General features: G+C 44.5%; 1 protein-coding gene across 2 annotated transcripts in view; it reads left to right on the top strand.

Moving 5' to 3' along the window:
- Positions 1–14429, top strand: part of SAE1 (SUMO1 activating enzyme subunit 1) — a 61147-nt gene extending 46718 nt beyond the window's left edge. For both annotated transcript variants that reach the window (XM_006208520.4, XM_072966790.1), the window contains exons 7-9: positions 1902–2046; positions 9749–9818; positions 13373–14429. In XM_006208520.4, coding sequence (XP_006208582.1) covers positions 1902–2046; positions 9749–9818; positions 13373–13465 — 308 coding nt within the window. In that variant the 3' untranslated portion in view covers positions 13466–14429. The remainder of the gene's footprint in view (positions 1–1901; positions 2047–9748; positions 9819–13372) is intronic.
- The last annotated feature ends 6376 nt before the right edge of the window (positions 14430–20805 follow it).

Genomic DNA, 20805 nt, shown 5'->3' with positions numbered 1-20805 from the left:
GACAGGAAAAGTGCTGACATTCCATACAGTTGCTCGGGGTATCCTCTCTTGGCTGGCTAGCAGATTCCCAGGTTCCTTTGTCTTCACAGGACATTGTTGGAAAAGAGGCTTGGTCTAAACAGTGATTACCTGCCACTTCTGCAGTCTTTTCTCCACTCTACCCTCCAGTGCTGACTTGATTGCATTTGTTTTCTCCAAATTAGAATTCTAGCAACACATGCACAATTATAAGATAAGCTTAGGTGATGGCAGATCGGTGTTCACCAGCATCCAAATTGTCATCAGCTTTGAGTTGGCCACGAAGTGGTCAGGTGGAGTAGAGGGTTGTAGAAGCTGTGTTCTTGAAAAGAGAGGAGAGTAACATTCCCAGGCAGCAAACAGTATTCAAAACAGGTGTTCTGGAACCCCCCCCCCCCCCGCCCCAAAGAAAACCTCTGATGTGCAGAACCCTATATTGGGCATGTGAAAGTTGCCAGAGAAATACAGATCAGGGGTCTGAGAAAGCCTAGCCCAGAAGCAGGCCGCATCTTTTACCTGGGCCTCCGTGGTTTAGGATCTTCTGGTAACACCATCTGTCGTGGCTCATTTCCCTGTCCTCCTCCCATCGCCTTCAGATGTGCAGAGACTGAGACTCGCTTGCTCAACACTGGCCCTTCAGCACCCAGGTCTGCTGGGCACACACAGCACTCGCTCGTGCTGGTGAATGAATGAATTCGTGTTACTTCTTGGAGAGTGGTTCTCAACCTGGGCCGCTTGTCACAAAACTAAATCTGTGAGTCTTAAGAAAGCAAAGAGTGACACAACATTGTAAAATGACTGTTACTCAGTAAAAAAAAAAAAAAGCAAAGAGAAGGACAATGATACCCTAGTCTGGGATGAGTTCCAAATACTTTTTTAAAGAGCCTCACATTTGCCTGAGTGTTCAGTCCACCTTAATTTTTTAAGGAAGAGCCCCTTGTATTGAGAGCGAGCAGCTTGCTGAGTAAGTGCACTTTTTCAGTCAGCAAATACTGGTGAGACTCTCCTGGGGCCCCTAGATGTCTACATGTCTCTGCCTCTGCTCTGAAACAGCCTGTGTGATTGGGGGAGGGGGGAGGTGTTTGTCCTAGAGGCGGGGCTCAGGGCTGGCTGTCCACCTGCCTTGGGGAGCACACGGGGGACAAGATACCACCCAGCCAGCCCGCAGCAGACATCTGGGTGAGGTGTCACGGCAATAGAAAGTGTTGGTGTTTTGACTGGTCTTATGCTCCTGCCTGTGTCTTTTTGTTTGGGCCAAAAATTCAAGCCTTGTTAGGGTCTTGTTACCCAGTAGCTCTGATCTGCCATCATCATCTGAACCTTTTTTCTGGTTCACATCCAAAATTAAACATCCATTTCTGGAGGCTGACATAATGGTTGTACGAAGTAAGGGAGGTTTTGTTTGCAATGACCTGCCTGGCTGATGAGTCTGAGTGTTTGGCTGGCCCTTCTGGCTGAAGCAGTTTATCCTTTGAACCGATGCCTAGAATGCATGCCTTCTCCTGACCCCTCTTCTGGGTCATAATAGGGCCTTTCCCCTCTGCTGGAAGCTTTCCCTTGCTTCTTCCTACACCCACACACACTTCACTCAGTGGTTGCTTCCTCAGGGAAGCTTTACCTGACACCACACTGTAGGTGATGTCAGATCTGTGTTGTACTATCGTGGCTCTTATCACAGTAACTTTAGTCATTTTTGTAATTATTTGCTTACCTTTCTGACTATAGAATAAATGAAAAGTGTATTACTGTTCACTTGGCCCACATTGTAATTACTGTACTACTTCCTGTAGAATGAAAAAAAAACTTTGATTGGCAACATTTGTATGCATTTATTTATTATGAAAAGATTTGCTTTTTTACCTGTCTTCCTCTTCCTTTCCCAGTGCTTCTGAAGTTCCGCACAGATAAAGGAAGAGATCCTAGTTCTGATACCTTTGGGGAAGATTCTGAGTTGTTGCTCCAGATTCGAAACGATGTGCTTGACTCCCTGGGCGTTAATCCTGATCTGCTTCCAGAAGACTTTGTCAGGTTGGTTTCAGTATTTATCATAGTTTAGCCTGGATTGGTAAACATCTGTTTTCAGTATTTGCCTTAAGTTGGGGAGATGCTTTATTAAGACCAAAAGCCCTGAGGAAAGTCTCCTTTGCCACATTCTGCCACCTCCCATGGCCCTCTGCTCCTGTTGATATAACCACAGTATACGAAAAATAGAGGTTCAGGTCATATATATATGTGTGTGTGTGTATACACATACACATATGTATCTCTCTATATGTATATACAACCTATATACACTATGCTGAATCTTTCTTTTTACACTTTACATCATCTTTTGGGGATGTTTCCAGATCAGTACGCAGTTTCCTTCCTCGTTTCTACAGCTCTGTATTCCAGCATGGGAGCAAGAGTTCACTGAACCAGTCCCTCGTGGCCGGGTTTTTGTTGTTACATACTGCTGTAGTGTATGACCTTGTGTGTGTATCATTTCATGTGTGTGGAGGTATAACCGCAGGGTAAATTACTGGAAAGGGAGTGGCAGGGTCAGAAGAATGTGGTTTATCATTTGGTAGATATTGCCTGTCCTTTGGTATGTCCTCAGTCAGTGATACAATCACGTTTAAGATTCGATTGGAGAGGCCCAAAGAGTGACTAGGTCAGGAACCCCTTCCAAGCAGTTCTGGGATCATCTGCTTTCTCTCATTCTCTTTTAGTGTTTTTGAGGGGCTGCCTAAACTGGTTTGCTCTACCTCCAGCTTATAGCAATAATAATGATGGCTGTAATTTATTGAGCAGGTATTATAATACCAGGCATCATAGTAGTTGCTTTATGTACATGCTCTCTCTAGACAACAGCCCATTTTATAAGTGAGGGAAAGTTAAGTTAGAGCATAGAGAAATTAAATGACGGGTCTGAGATTATGGAGCTAATAACAATAGCACCGTGTATCGAAGACTTCGCGTGCTTTACTAACATAGCCGCGTTTAATTGTTGCAATGATCCTTGAAGTATTAATGTTTTCCCTTTAGTTAATGAAGAAACGGAGGTAAGGAAAGGTACAGTCACTCGTCCAAAGTTTTAAAAGTAGCCAACCAAGATCTCACCACACTGCTGTCCCTGGTAACAGCACACTACTGTAGTCTCTTTGCAGCAGTAAAGTGAATCAGAATCCCTTCCTTCCCTAGTCCTGTCCTGTCCTTTCCTTTCCTTGTGCCTGGGAACCTCGCTTAGTCACTAGCAAACCTCACCTGATTTAAGACCAGCAGTGGGATTTGAGCCACCTGCCAAGCCCTCAGCCAAAAAGAAGCAGCCGTCTACAAGGTGCTTTTGTAAGTTGGCACTGGAAGGTGAGGGGCTATGACACTGCAGGCTGGGAAGGGGTCCCTGTCTCAGGTTAACAGTGGGCACGCATCCCTTGACAGAGGAAGGAAGGCATGTGAGAAGCAAGTGGTGCCCGCTCTGTGCTTCACAGCAGGAGGAGGGGCAGCCTCACGCAGGACTCCAGTTTCAGCAGACCCGGCCAGGCTGGCTGGGCCACCAAGCGTACCCAGTGCTGGGTGCCGGGCCGTGAGCAGGCAGCCAGGTGACTCATTTGGGCATTTCGAGTGATGAACGGCCTGCCTCTGCATCGCCAGCCAGTGGCCGAGGCCCCGCTTCCTAGAAGGAGCAAGGCACAGCCCAGCTGCTATCAGCCTAACTAGCTGCTGGCTGGTTTTCTCTCCAGAGTGTTTTCCTTCCCCACCATCTTCTTGGCAGAAACCACTTTCCGTGTCTACACCCTTGGGTGCTCAGGTGCACCCTCATTATTGCCCTTTAAGTAAAAGGTGTTTGATGGCCTCTTGAAGTCTATCTGTGGCTGGTGGAGAGAAGGCCTGAGATGGGATGGGGATGCTGGCCGGGAAATGGACTGCTGTCTGGCAGCCGAGTGGCCCTCACAAATTGCCCACTGCCAGCTCCGAGCAGGGTGTGCTCACTTGAGGACGGAAAGCTGTGCCCAAGTCTCTGTTTCGCTCATCTGTCTGTGATCTGCTTCTCCTGTCCTTCATTTTATGTAATTTATTCTCTTTTCAGAGTGCTTTATTGCTTTTCTGATTGTGAAAGTAACAGATGCCCATTGTCAGAAAATATAAAAAAGGAAGAAAAGGATCACTCAGAGTCCTACCAGTAAGAAGTAGCCCCTGCTACTCTTTTGGGGTTTAGCCTCACAGACTTCCCTATGTTTATTCATGTTTTTTCGCTTTTTAAATATCAAATGAGATCATGCTTTTCTATGATAGCCTTTTTTCAGCATGTCATGGACCTGTTTATGTCACAGATACAAATCCATAACCTCACTTGTGCTGCATGATGTTTCATGTCTGCTTTATGGGTATTTGTTTAACCATTTCCTTATTGATACATTCTTAAGTTCTTGATAGTTTTTCATTATTATAAACATTTATGACAAATGTTAATAATTTGTATCTGTAATAACTTACTGTTTAGAAATTAAAAAAATTTTTTTTTATTAAAATATAGTTGATTTACAATGTTGTGTTAGTTTCTGGTATACAGCATAATGATTCAGCTATACATATAAGTTATACATATATATTCTTTTTCACATTCTATTTTTTGGGGGGGTAGTTAGATTTATTTATTTATTATTATTATTTTTAATGGAGGTGCTGGAGATTGAACCCAGGACCTTATGCCTGCTAAGCACACACTTTACCACTGAGCTATACCTTCCTCCCCAGTTTATTTTATTTTGATAAACAACATAAATTATGCCATTTTAACCATTCTTAAGTAGATAGCTCAGTGGCAGTAAGTACATTCGTGTCATTACGCAACCATCACTACTGTCCATCTCTTGAACTTTTTCGTCATCCCAAACTGGTCCGCATTAAGCACTAACTTCCCATTGTGCCTCCCCTCAGCCCCTGGGAACTTCTATTCTGCTTTCTATCTCTATGAATTTGATTGTTCTAGGTATCTTGGGTAAGTAGAATTATATATTTGTTCTTTTGTGAACTTAACTGGTTTTTAAATTTCAGAAGTAATACACATGTTATGGAAAAGATAGTATGGAATAAATTCAAAGATGAAAATGAGGAGGCACAAACTATTGGATGTAAGACAGGCTCAAGGATCTGTTATACAACATGGGGAATATAACCAATATTTTGTAATAACAGTAAATGGAAAGTAACCTCTAAAAATTGTGGAAAAGCAGAGAGGGTATATAGCTCAAGTGACAGAGCGCATACTTAGCATACCCAAGGTCCTGGGTTCAATCCCCAGTACTTCCTCTAAAAATAAATAAGTAAACCTAATTACCTCCCCCTAGAAAATAATTTTTTAGAACATGAAAATGAATGGGGAAGGTGTAGGTCAGTGGTAGAGTGCAAGCGGCATGCACAAGGTCCTGTATTCAATCCCCAGCACCTCCACTAAAAAATAAGAATAAATAAATAAACCTAATCCTGCCCCTCCTGAAAAGATAAAAAAATAAAATAAATTTTTTAAAAGATGAAAATGAAGATTACTCATAATTCCATTATGAGAAAAATTCCATTATGAGAGAAAAATCACTGAATTTGGTATTATATCTTCTTCAGAGCATATATAAAATCAACAAAATTCTTTGTAGATTAACAAAAACTCATAGTGTTCGTTGTTAGCAGGGGCGATTGAAAAAGGTGCAGCCTTTTTAGGAGGCAGTTTGGAAGTACATATCAGAAGCCATTAAAATGTTCCCTCTTCGGCCCAATAATTCTTGATAATGAGATTATATCCTAAAGAAATAATGTGAGCAAACAATTGTGTACAGAAGATATTCATTATCATATTTATAAGAAAGAGAAATTGGAGAAGCATTGGAGAGTTAATGTTATAGGACAAATGCAGTATTATATATGGATTTAAAATCATTTATGAAAAACATCAAATATACAGAAAAACAGAAAGAATGGGTGAACAGTAGTGAACACCTATATACCACTCAGATTCAGTTGTTAACATTTTGCTTTTTTATTTTGGGGAGATAGGCTACCGATGACATGATGCTTAAGATGCATCAAAGTTTATCTGTTGCATTTGATTTTATGTCTCTTCATCTAGGAGTTGGCAAACTATGGCTTGCCCCCTGCTTTTGTAAAGAGTTTTTTCCATACCTACTCATTTGCATATTTTTTGTGGCTGCTTTCGTAGAGTTTTTACAGAGTTTAAACAGGGACCATGTGGCTTATAAAGCCAAAAAAATTACTGTCTGTTTCTTTACAAAGCAAGTTTTCCAACTCCTAATCTAGAACAGTTAACCTACCAACGTTTTTTTCTTTTTTTTTTTTAAGGAATTTTGGCCAGTTACATGGTAGACTATCCCATGTTCTGGATGTTCAGGAATTAGAGTGAAATTCATTCTTGTTTCCTCATTAAAAAAAAAAATTACGTACAGTCAAATCTATTCTTTTCTGTTATATAGTTCTATGAGTTATTTGTGTGTTTTGTTTTAAAGTTCCATAAAATTTTACAAAGGCAGAGTTGTGTAACCACCACCACAAATAAGATACAGAAAAGTTTTATCACCTCCCCGAAAATTCCCTCATGTTGCCTTGTAGTAATCAGCCTCTTCCCTACCTGCAACCACTGACCTGTTCTCTATCTCTGTGTTTTCCAATAATGTAATATAAATGGCATCATACAGCTCGTTCAGTCTTTTGAGTCTGGCTTCTTTCGCTTAGCCTAATACATTTGAGATTTGTCATGCTGTATGAATCCATAGCTCATTTCTTCTTATTTTGGGTAGTATTCCACTGTATGGATATACCACAGTTTGTGCACCAGATGAAGGACATTTGGGTTGTTCCCAGTATTTGCCAATTATGACTAAAGCCACTATAAACATTCATGTCAACATAAGTTTTCATTTTTCTTCGATGGGTATACCAGAGTGGAATTGATGTCTCATATGGTAATTCTATGCTTAACAATTTGAGGAACTGCCAGACTTTCACAGTGGCCACACCACTTTACCGTCCCACCAGCACTTTGGTAAATTCCAGTTTCTCCACATCCTTGCCAACAAATGTTATTGTCTGTCTGTTTTAGTGCTAGTGGGTAATGAGTTGCATCCCATAGTGGCTTTGATTTGCATTTCCCTAATGACTAAATGATGTAGAGCATCTTTTCATTTGCCTGATGGCTATTTGTACGTTCTTTAGAGAAATGTCTATTTAGATCGTTTGCCCATTTTTTAATTATCTGTTTATTGTTAAATTGTAATGGGCCTCTATATATTCTGGATATAAATCCTTTATCAGATATATGATTTGTAAAAATTTTCTCCCATTCTGTTCGTCTTGGCATCCTTGGCAAAAATTAATTAACCATAAAAAAATTAATTGGCCATATATGTATTTCTTTGTTTGTGGACTCTCAGTTCTATTTCATGGATTTATGTGTCTCTATCTGTCCTTATGCCAGTACTATTACCATCTTGATTATTGTAACTTGTAGTAGTTAGTTTTGAAATTGCGATACATGAGTTCTCCAACTTAACTTTTCTTTTCCAAGATTGTTTTGGCTATTCTGGGTCTCTTGCAGAATTTTAGGGTAGGTTTTTCCATTTCTACAAAAAAGGTAGCTAGAATTTTGATAGGGATTGTGTCAAACATAGAGATTATTTTGGAGATTATTGCCATCTTAACAATATTTAGTCTTCTGATCCATGAACATGGGGATAGCTTTCCACTTATTTGTCTTTTATTTCTTTCTTTCAACAATGTTTTATAATTTTCAGAGTATAAGTTTTACACATCTATTGCTAAATTTATTTCTAAATATTTTATTCTTTTGGATGCTGTTGTAAATGGAATTCTTAATTTCATTTTCAAATGTTCATTGCTAATAAATTGATTTTTGTATGTTAATTTTGTATTCTGCAGCCTTGCTGAATTTAACAGTTCAGATAATTTTTCTGTGGTTTCCTTAGTGTTTTCTATATGCCAGATCATGTCATCTGTGAATACACATTACTTCTTTCTTTCCAATCTGGATGCCCTTTATTTCTTTTTCCTTCCATAAATGCCCTGGACAGAACCTCCAGTACAGTGTTGAATAGAAGTGGTGATAGCAGACATCCTTGTCTGGTTCCTGATCTCACGAGGAAAGCTTTCAGTCTTTCACCATTAAGCATGATGTTAGTTATGGATTTTCCATAGACCCCCTTTATCAGTTTGAAGAAATTTCCCTTTCTTCCCAGTTTGTTAAGTGTTTTTATCATGAAAAGGTGCTGGATTTTATCACATGCTTGTTTTGTCTGTTGAAGTAATCATGTGTTTATTTTCCTTTATTCAATTAATATGGCCCTCTACATTGATTGATTTCTCAGATGTTAAACCAACCTTGCATTCCTGACCTGAATCCCACCTAGTTGTCTATATGTCACTGGTGTGGTTTCCTAGCATTTTGATGAGAGAATATACTTTTAAGAGAAAAAAAAGCAGAATATTAAATTAGTATAGTGTGATCACATAGAATATTGGTGAGATTTTTCTAAAGGAAAAATGTTTCCACATTTGATTATCTTTGAGTAGTAGAATTATGAGTAGAGCACCTAATTTTCCTTTGGTGTAGATCTTGATGTGTTTTATAGTTCTGTAATGGACCTTGGAAAGCAGGAGGGAAAGTTGCCTCTTTTGGGGAACAATGGGAATGCTGGTCCTGGCCAAGGTGTGAGGAGATGGGCACCCCCGAAGCACAGTCGATGGGATTTGAATGGATATAGCCTTTCTGGAGGGCATTTTGGCATAATGTACCATGACTCAGCAATTCTGTATTTAGGAATTCACCATAAGGAATTGTTTGGACACCTCTGCCAAGATGCATGATTGCAGTCTTGAACAGCTTAAATACCCATCAGTGGGTTACAAAGAATAATAGTTGCTATTGGATTTTAAACTATGTATGTTTAGATATGTGCCTTTTTTAAAATTTATGGAAGGACTCGTACCAAACTGAGAAGATTCGAGGTGGTCTCCTGTTGGTAGAATTCCATAGGGATGCTTTCCTTTTAACTTTCCTGCACCCCAGTTTGCTCCTTTAAAAAATACCTTTGTGTTCATGGGTGGGACCCATACTTCCTCTTGGGAGCTGGTGGGAGAAAGCGTTTTGCTGTCCGAGATGAATGATTTGGAGGGGCAGGTGATAATATTAGCTAAAATTTGTCCACTGGATGCCCCATCCTGGCCCAGAAGTGTTGGTATCTATGTGAGTAGTGAAGATTATTCTCTGCTCCCGCACTTTAATGTCAGACCCCAAGTTTCCCAGGCCTCCTACATGTTAACACAGGCCTGCTCCTGACATTTGTCTGGGAATAGCACATAGAACCCACTGCCCATTGTGGGTAAAGGAGAGAATTGCGAGAATGTGACCGGGGCACTGAAACATCTGATATTTGTAGGACTGTATTTTTAGGATGCACAGATACAGTCTTTCCTTTAACTTAAAAAAAAAAAATGTGAAATAGTTCTTGTCTGCCAAGGTTCAAATGTCTTTCCCAACAACCTACTAACCTCCTGGATCAGATTTAATTTTCTCGCCTAGCTGCCAGCATTAGCTGTCTGAATTGACTCCTCGGGGTAGGAGATGTTTTCATGCAGGCGAACCCACTACTGACCTTCTCCAGATGCCCTTACCCATAAGCCTTCCTGTTCCTCAGTGCTCCATTTCATCTGTCTTCTCTTTTAGGTACTGCTTCTCCGAGATGGCCCCAGTGTGTGCAGTGGTTGGAGGGATCCTGGCCCAGGAAATTGTGAAGGTAAAAAGTCATTGCAGAGTAGAAGGTCCCTGACCCCCTGCACCATGACCTTGTCGATGTGCCGAGAACCCAGAGATGATTGGTTGCTCTGACCCCACTCATCCTTATTTCCTGCCCGACCCATTCCCTTTCTTCTTTCCCTTTTCCACCCTGCCCCATTCTCTCCAGCCCATCCAGGTGGGCGCTGAGCTAGTGACCTTTGAGTGCCTGCTTTATGCTAAGCCCAGAGCTTGACAGAGTGCCCGTAAGGTGCTGTCTGCCACCCCCTAACTACACCCATTAGTTATCTGGTGCTTATGGTATTTGCAAGGTGTTCTGCTTCTCACAGCACTAAAAAACGGGCACTGCCATGATCCCCATGTAAGGGGTAGACACTGAGGCCCGGAGAAGGGACTCCAGTTTCTCTCCATCTGTGACTGTGGCGTTGAAGCTCCCTCCTGCTCATGCACACAGTGTAGGCACGTGTGGAGAAGGGGAGACCAATCCCAGTGGGGCACATGCCCTGTGACAGGAGCCCCACAGGCTGTGGCCACACTAGGAAGTGTCACGGTCCCTCTCAGAAGGGAAGCATTTCACCTAGCCTTGTCTAACCAATAACTAGCACAGCCTTTTGAGTCTCTTCTAGAACATTTGAGTTGCCAAAACTATAGCATATCCCCAAATATATTTTACTGTCTTTGGGTACTTTGATATTTGCCCAGAGATGTTAAATTTGCCTTTGGCAAGTTCTTGACTGCTTCAGTGGACTTGCAGTAATGCTTTGTCCTTTTCTTTCCTGGAGCAGAGTCGTGCCTGGTTAAATGGTTCTCCATGTCCGTTTTCATGTCAGGTTCGAGCTTAGGAAGACGATTTAGAGACCAGCTCTACTTTGTCTTGGGGGTCTGTAAATTTGCTCTGAAAACATTTGACTCAGTTCAATGGTCCCACCGTCTTCCTAAGGCTCTTTTTTTCTCTCTTCTTTCCTGGTCATTCTCTCCAGGCCAAATTCTGTCCCTTCCTGTGTCACAGGCAGTAGAATGAGCAGTGAGGAGGTAGGGAAGGAGGAGAGGAGCATGCGCTGCCCTGCCTGTCATCTTGCTCAGGCCTTCTGCTCAGCCCAGACAGATAGAAAATTTCACATTCTGTGCCCAATCTGAGCAGTTGGTAGTGGCTGCCCAGAGGACTGTGTTGGGAAGGATCCTGAGGACTGCCTGTGGACTTGGCAGGAACAAGTACAATGATGGAAGAATAAGGGGGGATAGGAACATAGTGTATTTTTGTAGTCTGTGAAGACAACAGTGACAATAATAGGTAACATTTATTGAAAGCCCATTGGGTGCCTCCCACACAAAGACTGTGTTCTCTACTTGGATAAACTCATTTTATCCTCACACCTCAACCCTAGAGGTAGGAGCTATTGTCATCCCTGCTGTGCTAAGGAGGCACTGAGGTGCAGAGAAGCGGGGGAGCCAGGGTTGACCAGGGCCCGCGCAGCCTGGTTTCTGGGCCTGCGCTCCTCACCCCTTGGCTATCAGGCCTCCGGTGCCGCCCCTACATGCCACTCCCGCCCAGCGGCTCTCTGCACGGCCCTGGGCCACTATCCTCTCGCCCTCAGCCCATTGAGAAGCTGCTCCCTGAGTTTCTCGTGTGGGATGGAGATGGGGGGGTCGGGCGGGTGGCCTTGACCCCACTGTTTGCAGTGGCTTCCCTGCATCCCAGTCCTAACCTCTCCTGCAGCCCCCTCCTCCCTGCCTGCTGGGGACAGCTGTTGCCCAGCATCTTGTTTCTGTTTATCCCAGATAGCCAGAGCACTCTGCATTCTTGGTTGCTGGGTGTGTTTGGAATCTCCTCCTACCCCCATCTTGCTGGGGTAGCACTTTACCTTTTGCCCCATGTTCACCCCATGCCCCGCGATCTTGTCCCCACCACTCCCCCTTACTTAACACCGTTCCAGCTTCAGCCAGCTGGCAGAAGGTCTCGCAGTCTGAGGGCCGCAGACCTCCCCCTTTTCCCTGGTGGGACCATCTGATCACCGGTAAAAAAGTAAACATCGGGAGAGGGAGGACAGACGTAAAAGTCTGTTCCCCTGCAGTCATCTGTTTCCCTCCTTCCTCACACCACTCCAGATACCTCCATGTGCTCTGTCCTCATCCTCTGTCGTGTCTTAAGTTTAATCATCCTTCTTTTCTCTCCCCACTGTCCACGGTCCATCTCCCTGCCTGCAGAACTAGGGGTGACGGTGACAGCAGCAGCCATCCCAGGCTCCATGTTGAAACACTGGGTCATCTCCTGGAACTGGGCTTCTAAGGTCGAGAAGTTCCACCTGTGGGTTCTCGGGCTCTTCCACCTGGCTGCATGCTTGGGGTCCTCAGATACTGAGAAAGCACCTCTGGCCCCCGTTCTTAATAGCAGCTCCCACTTACCGGGCATCTGCTTGTGCCCGACACCTCACAACCTTGATTGTGGTTCATACTGACCAAGAGGCCTGGCAGCCAGCTGCCATTCATCTGCTATTTCATATGCAAACCCAGAGAAGCAAACATCTCTCTAAGCCTCTGACAGGCAGGGACTTCAGAATCCATAGTATCTTGCACAATGCCTGGCACAAAGTAGATGCTCAGTACATCTTCCTCAGAAGAACGGGTATTTCCAGAACAACCACTTGGAATAGGTGTAATTGTCTCCATTGTACCAATGAGGAAGTGGACTGGAATTGGCACTCAGTTCAAGGAGGAGAGGTTCAGGAGGCTTAGAACACACTCCAACCTTGTAAAGGTCCTTAGGAAAGTGCGATGCTCCCCAGAACCTAGAAACCCTGCCTAGCAGCTTGTGTAGGTGATGGTCTCCTTTTTAAATGGTAACCCTTCTCCAGTTGAGAACATCTTAGAAAACCCACTGACACCTTTGGACTTTTCCCCAGTACATACAGGTATACACGTGATTCAGCATGTAGTTTCGGGGACTAACTCCATCTCTAAAAGTGCCGTGAACTTCTGTTAACCCCACGAGATAATCACCATTTTCGTGGCTGAATAGCGTCTCCCAGGCCCTCTGGATCCCAGCCCTGGCCTATCCCGTGGAAGGCAGGCAGCATTGCCTTCTGGAAGTGCCACTTCTGCGTCAGTGTGTCCCCCCAGGTGATGAAGGCTGCAGCCTAAGACGTGTTGGAATGAATCACTGCCTTTCTCAGTTGAATAGTCATGAGTAATTATTACTGCCGTTTGCCAAGCGGTGCTTCTCCATGTTAGGCATTGTTTTAGGTATTTGAGGTGCAGCATCTCTTTTTAGGAGAAAACATTTATTTTCATTTTACATGGGGAAAGAACAGGTCAGAGAGGCTAAATGATCTTCCCAAGGACACATAGCTGATAAGGGACAGAAAAAAGGGACATGAAAATTAAAATGAAAAACGTCTCCAGACAGAGCCCAATAGCCCCTGGGGAGCAGAATCAACCTCTGCTGAGAACCATGGCCCACATTGCTTTTAGGAGACCTAGGTCTGGGGGTGTATTCTCTTTTCTCCGTTTTATCCCCTTTAAAGCACTTGAGCTGAACCTTCTTCTTTTTCTCCCCAGGCTTTGTCTCAAAGGGACCCTCCTCACAACAACTTCTTCTTTTTTGATGGCATGAAGGGGAATGGGATTGTGGAGTGCCTTGGCCCCAAGTGAACCTGAGACTTGGCAGCCCCACAGATGCTGACCTGCAGCGAGCCCACATGTGATCCCTGTCCCCTTCCCCCCACCAAGGCATCTCCAGGCGAGGGAAAAGCGAAGTCACTGAACCGATACAAACCATTTCCTGCGAGCGGTGAGGTCTTGCAGATGTGCTACTTCTCAGCACCAGCAGCTGCTAACAAGGGACATGGGTCCTGGCTGTCTCCGTGCCGGCCCCAGGCCCGCCAGCTCGCCCGAGCGGCCAGCACCTGAAAGCCCCCTCTGCCACCTCTCTCAGTCCTGGTGCCCTCACGGTGTCACCACCCCCCAGGTACCATTGGAGATGCCCACCAGGAACCAGCATGCCTTGTTGTGTAGGAGCTTGCCACCTTCTTGGACTTAGTCCCCACCTGATGTCCCACAGAGAGGAGCATGACTTCAGGAGGGGACTAAGGCCCAGGACCAATAAAACACTAGTGGAACCACCATTCTGAATGCAGACAGGTGCCTTTAGAGAGGAAAAAACATGGCAGGGGGAATGTACTTCCTCCAAAGTTTGAGACTGAAAAACAACAGGTGGCATCTGGTGTGCTGGTCTTGAGTTTTAGTTTAGGATTAGTTGAGTTCCAGCCTGGATTTTGAAAGAGAGGAAATGTTACTGAGACCTGGGGTATTAGGGTGAAACCCTGCAAATTGAATATTGGTGGGGAGCTTGTTTGGAAAAGGCACATTCCTGGGTCCCACCCCTTGGGGATTCTGGCTTATGGAGGCCGAGCCAGGGCAAGGAGCCTGCCCTTTTAACAGAGCCCCTCATCAACGCAGCGCGGACCTTCTGGAAGCTGTTGGGTTTAAGGGCTGTGTCGGTCCTTCATTTACCCTCTGAATTGCAGCTGTTTGTGTTTTTGTTTTTTTTTTTATATTTTCTATATTTCCTTGGTTCTTGAAAAGGGAACAAGAGAAATAAAGTTATTTGCTTGAGGATTTGTTTGTTTTTCTTCCACATTAGAAACGTCTTCCTCTGACAGGGAACGATCCAGCAATTGCCGTTTTTAACTGAAGGAAATTTCCCTGGAGGCTCTACCATGTCACCGAGATCCTCCCCGCCGCCACTGTTTGTCTGGGTACGCAGCAGGAGTGAGATTACTCAAGTTCTAGAGTGCGTGGAAGCTTCTGATTCCAGCTGTCGGTTGAGTAATTCAGTTACATAGTGGCTGTTCCTGTAGACAGTGGTTGTAATACTAGTGGGAAAGGAGTAAAAGTGAGTGATGATCTCATAAAAGTGACGTGACACTTAGTAATTCCCCCCAAGTCCCGCCACGGGGACGGTCAGGGCTGCGGTTGGGGCGCCGGATTTGTCCTGACTCCAGCCGAGCGTGTTCCAGGTCTCCTCACCCTCACTTAGGTTTCTCCTCCGTGGAGACTGGCTAGCTTGAGTGAATAAATCAGCTCCTTTCCTACTTCGGCTGCAGTCAGCGAAAAAGAAACTGGTCTCCTCTGGGAGGAAGAACTCAATTCCCCAGCCCTCCTGGTCACCTCTGCACCCGCCTGGGTGAGGCTGGGGCTGCGTTTCTGGGCCAGCCCCTATTGGGGGCCTGTTCATGTTGAGTCCGGAGAAATGTGAGCTAATCACACCCTTTACTTTGCAATGCGGGACCTTGGTCACAAGGGGGAGCTGGTGGGTCTGGATGTATAAAAACAAAATTGTCATTGTAGAATCTTCTCTGAGGCTTTTCAAACTTTTCCACCCCTGTACCTATAATGGCAGAGATTGGGCGATCCACAGAGGACCCCTTGGGAATCCGGCTGGTGGGGAAGCTTCCAGCTCCAGACAGGAAATGTCTATTCTCTTTGCCTCAGATTTTATGTTTGCCCACAGTACATGTTGATGGTAACATAAAAATGGATTTTCCAAGTCTCCAGCAAGTGCACAGTGATTATTATCCTATGGTTTCTAGAACCTCAGGAGATATTAACCCTCTGGGGGCGGGCGATTAGTCCATAAAGGTAGCAGATAACTGGGGAATGGTGGAGCACCAAACAAAAGGAAGTGGGTTATCTTTGGGGCTGCCAACCTTCTCCGCTCCATCTCTGGTTTCTGGCATGCATGGTAGCCAAACTCCGCTAGCTGCTTAATGGTTGAAGTTTCAGACAGAACTTTACAGTAAATAGGTGCTACTCAAAAAAAAGGAAGAAGAAGAAGAAAGCGCTCTTGGCCCCATCACAGCCCCATGTTCCATGATTTCCCTTTGCAGTGCAGACCCTTTTTGTCGGTTTCTTGCCTTTTTTTTTGGTAAGTATAAAAGTGCATCTATTGAGATATGCCCTATTTGCCCTTTACGGGTGGGGAAGTGAAGGCACAGGTTGGCAAATCAAAAGAGTTTAACAATAACAGGTAACGTGCTCACACTACCTGCCTGATACCTTTCCAAATAGTTGTACTTTAGCTAAATTGTCTGAACCCTCACAGCAACTCCATGGGGGTAGATACTGTTGTCCCCATACTGCAGACGAGGAAGCAGCCTCCCCCAACCCGTAAGGGCTGGTCTGTGGGCTGACAGCGAAGGCTTCTATACGGAATACTTAGTTAAGCACTCACTTAGTGGCACTGCTTCTTGTGGTCATCTTGAGGACTAGCCAACGCGGCCTTTGCCTTCACGAGGTTCTGGGACCTCGTAGTCACCGCTGAAAACCATCAGTCAGGCCCAGGTGCTGAGGGAACGCCTTCCGCTGAGGCCGGAAGGGAAGTGGATTTTCTTTTTCAGCTTACAGTAAGACATTCAAGCAGTATTGGTGCAAGTCTAAGAGTAAAAAGATTCCTCCACGTGCCTGTCAGCTCAGTGTTGGTCACATAGCAGGAGCAGCTGACTGCACAGCTCAACTCAGGATTTTGGAGAGAAACGAGAGATGCTTTTTGTAGATGTCAGCTATGACCACTTTCCTATCTACCTCCCAGAGAGTGCCCATGGCAGCCACTGTGAGTGAATACTTCCAGACTGTCAGGTTCAAACCCAGACTCTGCCACTTAGCCATGCAACCTTGGGCAGGTCACCTTTTCGTACCTCAGTCGCCCCCTCTGTAAGATGGTAGCAGTAGAATGTTCCTCTGATCTGTGGGAATTAAATGAATTCATACATACTTCGAGTAGAAATTGCCCAATGTTAGCTGCTATTATGCATGTTCACAAAATAACTACTTTTCTGCATTTCGCTTTTTCTCACCGTGTCTTGAAATCCTCGTCAGTTCAAATTTGGAACTAGCCTGCTGGAGGCCGTACAGTTTGCAGGTGGCAGTGGTCTAGCTGAGGGCCTCATCGCCAGACCCTCTGAACCTCGGCTCTGCTAAGCTGCAGACAGTTGGCACCGGGGCTCCAAGAGTGAAGTCCACACAGGTGACTTCAGGTGTGTCCTTTCTCTCTGAATAGCTGATCCCTTTGCTTTCCTAGGTGCCCTTTGGACTTTGCTAACAAAATGCAGCCTTCTCTAGCCTTGACTGTCCCTGGGTCTCTGCCTCGTTCCCTCCAGCCTGGATTGGTAGGGTGGAATTACCCACTTTGAGTCCTAAAAAATGGTGGGTTTGGGTCGCTCTCTCTTTCTTGCCTTCTGAGACGGCCCCACTCTGTCTATGGAGTGTGTATCCACCTTTACTTTAACCAACATCCCCCCTGCCCCGTGTACATCTGTCTACATAAATCTACTTTTACTCAAAAAAACAAAAAACAAACAAAGTAGATTTGGTTCTATTAAAAAGAAGAGACAGAAGTTCTGTTTCTGGTGTGGTGGGCTAAGTTTTTAATAGACAAACCTCCCTGCAAACATCTATATAGATAAAATATTACCCCCACAAAAAACCCCCAAAACTACTGGAAGGCTCTGGAGATTGAGCAAAAGCAACTACTACCCCCTAGAAAACAAAAACAAAAACTATTGGACAGCTCTGGAGATTGAACAAAAGCATGTAGATTCCAGAGGGGAAATCAGAAGTTACAAGAGCCCAGCACAGGATGAGTTTTCCATGTGTGTGTGTGTGTGTGTGTGTGTGTTTGCTTTTTTGTTTGTCTTGCCTGAGCTGAAGCCTGAGAGAAGGCTACGGCCCCTAGCACTGCACCAGGCAGCTCAAACTCAGGTAGAAAACCAGCTGTCTCATTGGCCTCAAGAACCAGAGGACAGAGCCCGGAGTAACCACAGCTGCTGGAAGGGAGAGCCCCAGGAAAGGGAAACTGCAGGTTATGTGGATAAATCCGGCCCAAGTCTCACGCTCACCTTTGGTCTATGAATTCATGGGGCAGACTAAGCAGGACCGAAGTGAACTGGATCTGAGCTGTCACCCTCTGCCTCAGTTTGGATCTAACAAATATAAATATCTCCTGAAACAACATTTACATCCTTTGGAGGAATATCACCGAATCCAGAATGTCTGCAACATAATGTAATGTCCAGGATACAAAAAAAAAAAAAAAAAAAAAGTACCACCTAGGATATGATCCCAAATTACCTCGTGTCAGGGAAATGTGACCCATTCTCAAGGGATAAGACAAGATGACCAAGAGAACCCAAGGGTTGAAATGAGCAGACAAGAACTTTCAAGTAGTTATTACAACTATGCTCACTGAAGTAAAGGAACATGTATGGTGATGATGGAAAATAGGAAGGCTCAGCAGAGAAACAGAAGATATTAAAGAACCAAATGGATGTTCAAGACTGAAAAATACAGTATCTGCAATTTTAAAAAATTCACTGATACACCTAGTAGCAGAAAGGAGATGACGGAGAAAAGGTTCCATGCGTTGGAAACAGATTCATAGAAATTACCTAGTCTGAAAAGGAGAAACTTTTTTTAAGGGACTTGTGGGACACTTGCAAAAGGTGTAATATATGTGTGACTGGAGCCCCGGAAGGAGATGAGAGAGAATGGGGAAGAAGAAATATTTGAGTAAATAATGGCCTAAAACTTCTAAAGTTTGGTGAAAGATATTAATTTACAGACTTGAAAAGCTCAGTGAATCCCAAACAGGATAAATATGAAGAAAACTGTCCCTAGACATTTCAGAGCCAATATGAAAACTAAAAATGAAGGAAAAATCTTGAAAGCAGCCTGACAAAAAGAACGCATTACAAAGAGGAACTATGGTTCAAATGGTCCTAGATTTCTCATCAGAAACTGTGGAAGCCAGGAGACAATGATGTTTAAAATGCTGAAAGAAAACTGTCAACCCCAGAATTCTATAACCAGTAAAAATAGATATTTTCAGATAAAACTAAGGGAGTCTGTCGCCAGCAGAAATACACTGTAAGAATTGCTAATGGAAGTTCTTCAGGCTTAAGGGAAGTTATCCCAGGAGAAGCTTGGAACTTCAGAATACACAGAAGAGCAATGGAAATGGTAAGTAAATAGGGTATTTAAGGGTATTTTTTCTCAATTTATTTGAAATACATATGACTGTTTAAAGCAGAAGTTAATATGTGTCTCATGGAATTGTAACCTGTGTAGATGTGATCCCTGTGACAACTGCAGCATGAAACGATGGGGTGGAGGGAGGGGTCACCGGCGCTGTGCAGTGGCAGACTTGCGACAGTGCTCATTCTACATAGGTAAGGATACATTTGTAATCCCTAGAGCGGTACTGAATAAAGGCTGAAACACCAGAAGATAATTTTTAAGGAATTCTTTTGTTTTTTCCCTTACTCAGCTGAAAGGGTTTCTTATTTTTTTTTCCCCTTGGTTTCTTTTTCTTTTCTTTCTTTCTTTCTTTTTTGGTGGGGGGAGATAATTTTATATATTTATTTATTTATTTTAAACAGAGGTACTGGGGATTGAACCCAGAACTTTGTACATGCTAAGCATGCACTCTACCACTGAACTATGCCTTCCCCCCAAGAGAATTCTTAAAAAGTATTCAAATAATCCAAGAGAAGGCAGGAGAGAGGACATAGGAACAAAAAACAGGACAAACAGAAAATAATAAAACGGTAGACCTAATCTAACCATATCAATAGTCCAAGAACTGTTCCTGGACAGGGGAGGCTGCTGGTCGCACAAGGAAGCGTCCTCTCCAGGGGCATAGCCTGGACTACAGTAAGGACCAAGCAGAGCTTTGCTGTGGGACATCGGGGTGGGAACACCCCCTGTGGGGCCTTGCACCCTGTGCACAAGTATTTAAACATGAAGAAGAATAAAGAAGAGGATGGCATGTAATGAACACCTAGTACCCACCATCATTCTGCTACTTGCTCTTTTTACTCACCATTACTGGTCCTGTATCATACTGATGTAGGTCTAGTTCATTCCAGTTGACTTGTCTATTCTATTGTATGATGGGCAGACTGTTTTTGGTTTTTTGTTTGTTATTTGGGGGTAATTAGGTTATGTATTTATTTTTATTGGAGGCACTGGGGATTGAACTCAGCACCTCGAGCATGGTAAGCATGTGCTCTACCACTGAGCTATATCCTTCCCCCACCCCCACCCCCACCTCCTGGGCAGACTTGATTTACTCTTCTAACTGCTGCTGGTACTTAGATGGTTGTTTTGTGCGTTGTCAACACTTGGACACGTGTCCACACTCACTTCTAAGGAAGACACTCAGGAAGGCACTTGCTGCCATAGGTATGTACATCCTCAGCTTGACAAGGCTTGGCCAAGTTTCTCTCCAAAGTGATGGTTCCTGTTTCCCACGCCCTGGCCTTTTAGGAACAGGGCCATGTCCCCTGAACTTCCCCTTTCCCCTTGAGGACAGCCAGGAGAAGGGGCAGGAGCTGGGATCTGAACCTGTGTCTGGGCCAGTCCTGTGGGGAAGACGGCACAGGGAAAGTGTTTGGCCAGTGGCCCCATTTTCTGGAAGAGAATGGTAGGGGCTCCCCTTCTTGTATTAATTCAACACAGGCTTTTAATGCCAGGCAGTGTGCTAGGCCTTCCAGTTAGTTTGCTAGGGGGGCTGCACGGGCGAAGCCTCACTTTGAGCTCAGCTGGAGCTGCTCTACCAGATGTCCCCTCTGCCTCCCTGAGGGCAGAGACAAGGTCCATCTCATGACTGACTCATTCCCCAGGACTCCTCATGGTGGTGCTTCTGAGGAAGTTATAGCTCATTCATTCATTCGGTAAATATCCAGCCCCGCTGACATACATTATCCAGTGGGGAGAAAGCACCAAAAAAAACCCTGTCCTCATGAGACCTGGTTTTTAGTGGGAGCTGAGCAGAGGTGCATGAAGGCTGGGTGCACACAGTGGCACCTAAGCCTTCCTTTTGACACAGCTACAGACACCTCAAGGTGCTCTGTGCATGCCCCTCCCTCTCCTCCCAGATAGGGATCCAGGGTTCCAACCAGGCCCCACTGCGGGGAAGGAAGGCAGAAAGAGTA

This window comes from Vicugna pacos, chromosome 9 (assembly GCF_048564905.1).
Source record: "Vicugna pacos chromosome 9, VicPac4, whole genome shotgun sequence".
Classification (NCBI taxonomy): Eukaryota; Metazoa; Chordata; class Mammalia; order Artiodactyla; family Camelidae; genus Vicugna; species Vicugna pacos.
Note: the sequence above shows the minus strand (reverse complement) of the source record. Positions and strands in the feature narration are given on the sequence as shown.